The sequence below is a fragment of the Oenanthe melanoleuca genome, chromosome 25, assembly GCF_029582105.1.
Source record: "Oenanthe melanoleuca isolate GR-GAL-2019-014 chromosome 25, OMel1.0, whole genome shotgun sequence".
Taxonomy (NCBI): domain Eukaryota; kingdom Metazoa; phylum Chordata; class Aves; order Passeriformes; family Muscicapidae; genus Oenanthe; species Oenanthe melanoleuca.
This window is the reverse complement of record NC_079358.1, coordinates 1,323,756-1,330,177: the sequence shown is the minus strand read 5'-3', so window position 1 is coordinate 1,330,177 and position 6,422 is coordinate 1,323,756. Positions and strand designations below refer to the sequence as shown.

The 6,422-nt window shown below is 64.5% G+C and overlaps 2 protein-coding genes across 2 annotated transcripts; both read right to left on the bottom strand.

The window, feature by feature from the left end:
• Window positions 1–1,543: 1,543 nt before the first annotated feature.
• Window positions 1,544–3,678, bottom strand: DUSP23 (dual specificity phosphatase 23). Its single transcript, XM_056511055.1, has 4 exons — window positions 3,561–3,678; window positions 2,433–2,705; window positions 1,741–1,919; window positions 1,544–1,657 (listed from the first exon to the last, which is right to left on the bottom strand). Exons 2-4 carry the CDS (start codon window positions 2,700–2,702, stop codon window positions 1,633–1,635), a joined length of 474 nt encoding a protein of 157 aa, XP_056367030.1. The 5' UTR covers window positions 2,703–2,705; window positions 3,561–3,678; the 3' UTR covers window positions 1,544–1,632.
• An 873-nt stretch (window positions 3,679–4,551) lies between these two features.
• Window positions 4,552–6,421, bottom strand: LOC130263438 (mucosal pentraxin-like). The gene is made up of 4 exons (XM_056511014.1): window positions 6,061–6,421; window positions 5,592–5,682; window positions 5,339–5,508; window positions 4,552–5,228 (listed from the first exon to the last, which is right to left on the bottom strand). Exons 1-4 carry the CDS (start codon window positions 6,122–6,124, stop codon window positions 4,633–4,635), a joined length of 921 nt encoding a protein of 306 aa, XP_056366989.1. The 5' UTR covers window positions 6,125–6,421; the 3' UTR covers window positions 4,552–4,632.
• Window position 6,422: the final 1 nt, after the last annotated feature.

The following is a 6,422-nucleotide window of genomic DNA, read 5'->3' as shown; positions in this document are numbered from 1 at the left end:
CAGAGCCCCCCCCAGCCCGGCCTGGCCCCCTGAGCCCAGGGGACTCTGAGGACAGCGCGGAGTCAGCGGAGTTAAGGGCAATAATTCTGCCGTAAGCAGCTTTCGGCCGCTCGGGCCCATGTGCTCCCGTGAGCTTAGGCTGGACATCGCTGTCCAGCACCGCCACAGCGTCCCCACCATGTCCCCACCGCGTCCCCATTGTCCCCATGCCACCCCCACGCAGGGCTGGGCACCCCAAACTGACCGTGCCCCAAGCACGTGCCCCCCCGAGCGCTGGCGTGGCCTCACTGTGGGGGACATGGGGGACATGTTAGGGGACATGGGTGGCACCAGAACCCCACCGGGGCAGCTGTGCAGCCCTAGAGTTTTGGGGTGACCCCACATCCTGCGGTGAGTTCCCAATTCTGGTCACTCCCGGGTGGGGCACAGCTGGATTGCCAGCAGCGCTTGGTGTCACCACCTCGATGCCACCACCCCAGTGCCACCACCCCGGTGCTTTGTCCCCCAGAAAGGGATGGTGACATCGTGATGTTCCAAAGGAACTTTTGGGGACTGTGGAGCTGCTGGCTGAGGTGCTGTGCCCAGGGCACTCCCAGCCATGTGCCACCCGCCCAGAAACGAGGACGGTCACACCGCTTCCAACCAGGATTTAAATGCCACCAAGGTTAGGAGCAGCTGAGAAGAGATTTCCAGGATTGGATTTTTGGATGGACATGCCTCAATTCCGGCTCAGCTACACTTTAAGCATCAACGTCCCGGGTCGGCCCCCGGGCGCTGACACGGTTGTCACCCTCCACGTGGCACCAGGGCGGGTGACAGATCTGTCTGTGGGGCCAAATGTGGCCACTTGTGGTCCCCAAAGGACCCCAGAGCTGGGATCCCATGGGACCCCAGAAACAGCAACCTGAGGGACCCAAACCTGGGATGCTGAGGAACCCCAGAGCTGGGATCCCAAAACCAGGACCCAGAGGAAGGAGCCCAGAGCCAGGAGCCAGAGCTGGGACCCCCAAAACTATGGCCCCAAAACCAGGACCCAGAGGTGGGACCCCAAATGACCCCAGAAGCATCCCTGAGAGACCAGAATGAGTATCCCAAAGGATCCCAGAGTCAGAACCCAGAGTTGGGATTTCAAAACCAGGACCCAGAGAGACCCCAGAGGTGAGACACCAAAGGATCCCAAATCCACAATGCTGAGAGACCCCAGACCCATGATTCTGGAACCAGGAGCCTGAGGGAGCCCTGAGCCCAGGACACAGAGCTGGGATTCCAAAACCAGGACTCCACAGCCAGGATTCAAGAGCTGGGAACCCAAGGGAACACAAAGCTAGGATCCCAAACAATCCCAGAACTGGGACCCTGAATGACCCCGAAACCAGGGCCCTGAGGGAGCTCAAAGCTGGGATCCAGAACCACAACCCTGAGGAACCCCAAACCCAGGACCCCAAACCCCAGGATGCAGCTGCCAACCAAGCCAGGTCTGGGGGTGCCCAGCAGAGCTACGGCCAGGCATTCCCCCAATGTGTACCCCAAAACCAGACCTGGAGAGAGGCCACAGGCTATCCTTTAATGCAGGAGAGGACAGGTGACGCTGGGAACTTCGGGGTGCCCAATTCCACGGATCCCATCCCGTGCTCAGGTCCCACCTTGCTCCCCAGTGCTGTGGAGGGACAGAAGGCACTGACCAGGTGACACAGCTGAGAGAGGTGACCCCCACGGTGACAGGGGGAGGGTGGCACCTACAGCAGCTGGCAGAAGCTGATCACGGCCTGCTCCTGCTCTGCAGTCTCGATGGAGCCGGGCCGGAGGCGCCGGATCTGGCGGATGGCGTCAGCGGCGGCCAGGTGCTGCTCCTGGCACAGGTAACAGGCCAGCAGCGTGCCAGTCCGGCCGTGCCCCAGCATGCAGTGCACTGCCACGGCCTGGCAACAGGACACAGAGGGTGGGGTGGCACTGCCAGGCCCTCCTGGCACTCCCTGGGTGACAGGCAGTGCCTTCGTGGAACCCGGTGTCACCCGGTGTCACCCGCTCCCCTCATCTTCCAGGGGTCGCCTCTGGAAGTGGCAACCCCCTGAGATGTCACAACCCTACCACAGGTGTGTGTTCCCCTCCAAGTGTCCCCCAGGTGTCCCTGGCCATACCTCCCACCCCCCCAGGTGTCCCCCAGGTGTCCCCCAGGTGTCCCCCAGGTGTCCCTGGCCATACCTCCCACCCCCCAGGTGTCCCCCACGTGTCCCCCAGGTGTCCCTGGCCATACCTCCCACCCCCCAGGTGTCCCCCACGTGTCCCCCAGGTGTCCCCCAGGTGTCCCTGGCCATACCTCCCACCCCCCAGGTGTCCCCCACGTGTCCCCCAGGTGTCCCCCAGGTGTCCCTGGCCATATCTCCCACCCCCCAGGTGTCCCCCAGGTGTCCCCCAGGTGTCCCCGGCCGTACCTCCCCGCGCCCATTCGCCTCCCGCACGATCTGCAGGAAGCTCTGGATCTGCTCGGGGCTCGGCGGGGTGAAGTCGGGCACCCGGAGCCGGTGGAGGCGGATTTGGGGGCAGCAGCCGTGGTGGGGCGGGGCGCGCTCGGTCAGGGACACCAGGTGCCGCACGCCGCGCTCCCGCAGGTAGCGGTAGTGCCCCGGCTCCCGCGGCATCGCCAGCCCCGCCAGCCGCCCCTCCACCACCCACGAGAAGTTGGGGGGCTCGGATGCACCCATTGCCTGTGGGGACAGGGGACATTGCTGTGCTGGGGACACCGCCCGGGTCAGACCCTGGGATGGCACTGCCAGGACCCCCGGGACCCCCAGGGCAGGACCATCAGTACCCCCCTAGACCCCAAATTCAGACTCCCCCAAAAGGGACCTCTCATGTCAGGACCATCAGTACCCCCCTAGACCCCAAATTCAGACCTCAAACTCAGACTCTCCAATCGAGACCCCTCATGTCAGGACCATCAGTACCCCCCTAGACCCCAAATTCAGACTCCCCCAATAGGGACCTCTCATGTCAGGACCCCCAGTTTCCCCTCAGACCCCAAATTCAGACCTCAAACTCAGACTCTCCAATCGAGACCCCTCATGTCAGGACCCTCAGTACCCCCCTAGACCCCAAATTCAGACTCCCCCAATAGGGACCTCTCATGTCAGGAGTCCCAAATAAAACCCCCCCCAGACCCCAAATTCAGACCCCCCCCAATTGAGACCCCCCGTGTCAGGACCCCCAGTTTCCCCCCAGACCCACCCCCCAGGAGACTGTAACCGGGTCCCCCCAGTTCAGCCCCCACGGGTCCCCCATTTCAGCCCTCCCAGGACCCAAATTCAGTCCCGCCAGGCCCCACAATTCATCTCCCCCGGGAACCCCCAGTTCAGCCCCCCAGGACCCCCAGTTCAGCCCCTCGGGTCCCCCAATTCAGCCCCTCGGGTCCCCCAATCCAGCCCCCCCGGCTCCCCCAAATTCAGCCCCCCGGGCTCCCCCAAATTCAGCCCCCAGGAGCCCAAATTCATTCCCCCCAGGTCCCCCCCGTTCAGCCCCCCGGGCCCTGTGGCCTCCCCGCCGTCCCCCCGGCCCCGCCGTACCGGGAACCCCTCCCGGGGCGGAGCGAGAACGGGCCGGGCTTCGGCTGGGCCGGGCCGGGGCGGAGCGAGAACGGGAGAGGCGGCGGAGAGCGGCGGAGGCGGCGCCGGAGGGAAAGGGTGACATTGGGGAAGGGGGGGACACGGGGGGAATGGGGGAGAATGGGGGAGAGTGGGGACACGGGGGAGAGTGGGGCCGTGGGGCTGTGGGACACGGGGGGGTGGGACATGGGGCTGAACCTCCGGCACAGTGAGCTGGACCCCCCAGGACGGGGAGCTGCAGGACTGGGGAGATGAACCTCCTAGGACAGGGGGCTTTAGGACTAGGGGGGCTAAATCCCCCAGGATAGGGGTCTGTGGAACTGGGGGGCTGAACCCCCCCAGGACAGCGGACTGAGCCCCCCGGGGCTCTGGGACTGACCCCTTGGGGTCGCAGACTGCAGGACATGGGGCTGAACCCCCCAAGGGCTCCAGGGCTGAACCCCCAGGGACACAGAGCTGAACCCCCCAAGGGCTCCAGGGCTGAACCCCCGGGGACACGGAGCTGAACCCCCAAGGGCTCCAGGGCTGAACCCCCAGGGACACAGAGCTGAACCCCCCAAGGGCTCCAGGGCTGAACCCCCGGGGACACAGAGCTGAACCCCCCAAGAGCTCCAGGGCTGAACCCCCAGGGACACAGAGCTGAACCCCCCAAGGGCTCCAGGGCTGAACCCCCCAAGGGCTCCAGGGCTGAACCCCCAGGGACATGGCACTGAACCTCCCTGAGCTTGGGGACACTGGGCTGTCCCAGGGCTGCCCCCCAACAGTCCTGGCCCCCTGGGTTCTGCCCCTGGGGGCTGCCAGGGGTGCACATACCCCCCAGGACTGTCTCTGTGTCCCCAAACCAGAGCAAGGCCCTGGGATAGAAACCCTTCTCCCCTTTCCCCCCTAACCCTAATGAGCTTCTGAGCCTGGCTCCACCACCATCCCCAAAAACCACCAGCACCATAAAAACTCATTTTTCCATTTACATGATATTTGGGTGGCTTTGAGAGAGGGGGTTACACAGCAGGGATTGGGGACACCCCCCACAGCCTCAGGGCTTCAGGTACACCTCACCCACGATCTTGTAGGGGAAATTCCTCCAGCCAAAGACGGGGGTTTGCTCGGGGGTGTCGTACATGGCTGACACCACCCCCGAGTTGGAGATCCCCATGTCCCACATGTACACGGATGAAATCTCCCCCACAAAGGACTGCTGGGTGTCAAAGCCACCCCCGAAGCTGTCCTGGTCCTGTCCCAGCACGATGTGTGCTGGCACTCCCACCGTGTAACCCTTCTGCAGCCCCTTCCTCGGCCAGGGCTTCCCGTTGAACCAGAACCCCACGATGCCAGTGGAGGATTCCCAGCTGAAGCAGACGTGCTCACTCTCCCCCAGACTTATGGGAACTGTGAAGAACAAGGGTTTGTTCCCCACCACCAGCTCGTACTGGCCGGGTTTGGGCTTGAAGAGGAGGATCTCGTTGCTCTGTTTTTTGGTGGCGTAGGAGAAGAGGCTGTAGGGCCGGGTGAGGTCACTGAAGGATCTCAGGCACACGGTGAAGTTGTCGAGGGGCAGCTCCAGCTCGGGTGTCACCTGCACGTGGGCGGTTTGGGACTCTTGGGGGAACACCAACACCGAGCTCCTCAGGTCTGGGAGGGGTGAGACACAGGTGGCTGCTCCAGGTGACACCACCAGGGTGACAGGGAGTGCTTGGGGACAAGCTGTGCGTCCCCAGCTGTCCCCTCAGTGCCATCCCTACCGTTTATCCGCAGGGTGTAGGTGGTCACAGCCCTGCCCTGGGTGCTGGTGGCCGTGCAGGTGTAGGTGCCCAGGTGGGTGTTGTTGAAGGAGGGGATGAGCAGGATGCTGTCAGGGCCTCTCTGCAGGGGAACTGGGCTTCCTTCTTTCTCCCACAGGAACTCCTGGGGGCTGCAGTGGGCTGGGATCACTCGGGGGGAGGGACATGGGGGGGCCTGGGGAGTGCCAGGCAGTGGGAGGGAGGGGGGTCTCACCCACGGTCTCCAGTGACTTCACAGCTCAGCATCAGCTGGTGGTACTCGGTGGGTGCTGGAGGCTGAGCCCAGATCTTGGCCCTCATTGTTTCTGCAGCAGTCAGAGCTCAGCTGGGCTGGGGGTCTCCTTGTCCTGCTGTCCCTGCTGTCCTGGGTCTCCTTGTCCTGCTGTCCCTGCCTGTGGGACCCCCGTGTCCCTGCTCTCCCCCCATTCCAATCCTCAGGCTGCCCCTTTGAGCTCTCACTGTGCTGCCACTGTGTCCCCTCCTCCCACCCTGTGCCCTGCACGTCCCCCACGCGATCCCCCTTTTATGTCACAGCTACTGTGGCTCCCCCTGCCCCCCTTTGTGACCCCCCCGTCCCCCCTTTCACTGCACCCCCCCTTTGCCCCCACCCCTCACCCTTTTTGGGTCACTCAGGGCACCCCACTGTCCCCATAACCCCCCCCCCGGTGTCCCCCCGCCCCTACCTCGTGGGGCCGCGGGGCCAGGGAGGGCAGCGAGGATGAGGAGGCAGAGCCACAACCCCCCCATGGCACCGTGGGACCCGTGGGACCTCGGAGCCACCCGGAGCTTCTCAGAGGCCACCCGAGGGTGACAGTGACTGGTGGTGACAGTGACCTTCGTCCCCAACCCCTTGCTGTTGAGCAATCAGCACGAGAGAGGGGATTGGCTTTGGGGACAATGCTCCTGTCCCCAAGGGAGGGGCTGGATCCGTGCAGGGGCGGCCGTGGGGCAGCTCGGGGCGGGGGGGCGTGGGGAGGGTGTTGGTGACACTCGGGGGGAGCCTGTCCCCAGCTGGGTTATAGAGCTGAGGGGGCGCTGGGTGATG

Bases quoted from the DNA above. Each gene is read 5' to 3' on its own strand.
- DUSP23 (XM_056511055.1), bottom strand. From the start codon at position 2,702: ATGGGTGCATCCGAGCCCCCCAACTTCTCGTGGGTGGTGGAGGGGCGG. The intron at 1,920-2,432 runs GTACGGCCGGGG...TCCTGTTGCCAG, and splicing joins AGGCGAATGGGCGCGGGGAG to GCCGTGGCAGTGCACTGCAT. The intron at 1,658-1,740 runs GTAGGTGCCACC...GTCCCTCCACAG, and splicing joins ATCAGCTTCTGCCAGCTGCT to CACTGGGGAGCAAGGTGGGA.
- LOC130263438 (XM_056511014.1), bottom strand. From the start codon at position 6,124: ATGGGGGGGTTGTGGCTCTGCCTCCTCATCCTCGCTGCCCTCCCTGGC. The intron at 5,683-6,060 runs GTAGGGGCGGGG...TGACTGCTGCAG, and splicing joins TGGCCCCGCGGCCCCACGAG to AAACAATGAGGGCCAAGATC. The intron at 5,229-5,338 runs GTAGGGATGGCA...CACCCCTCCCAG, and splicing joins CTACACCCTGCGGATAAACG to ACCTGAGGAGCTCGGTGTTG.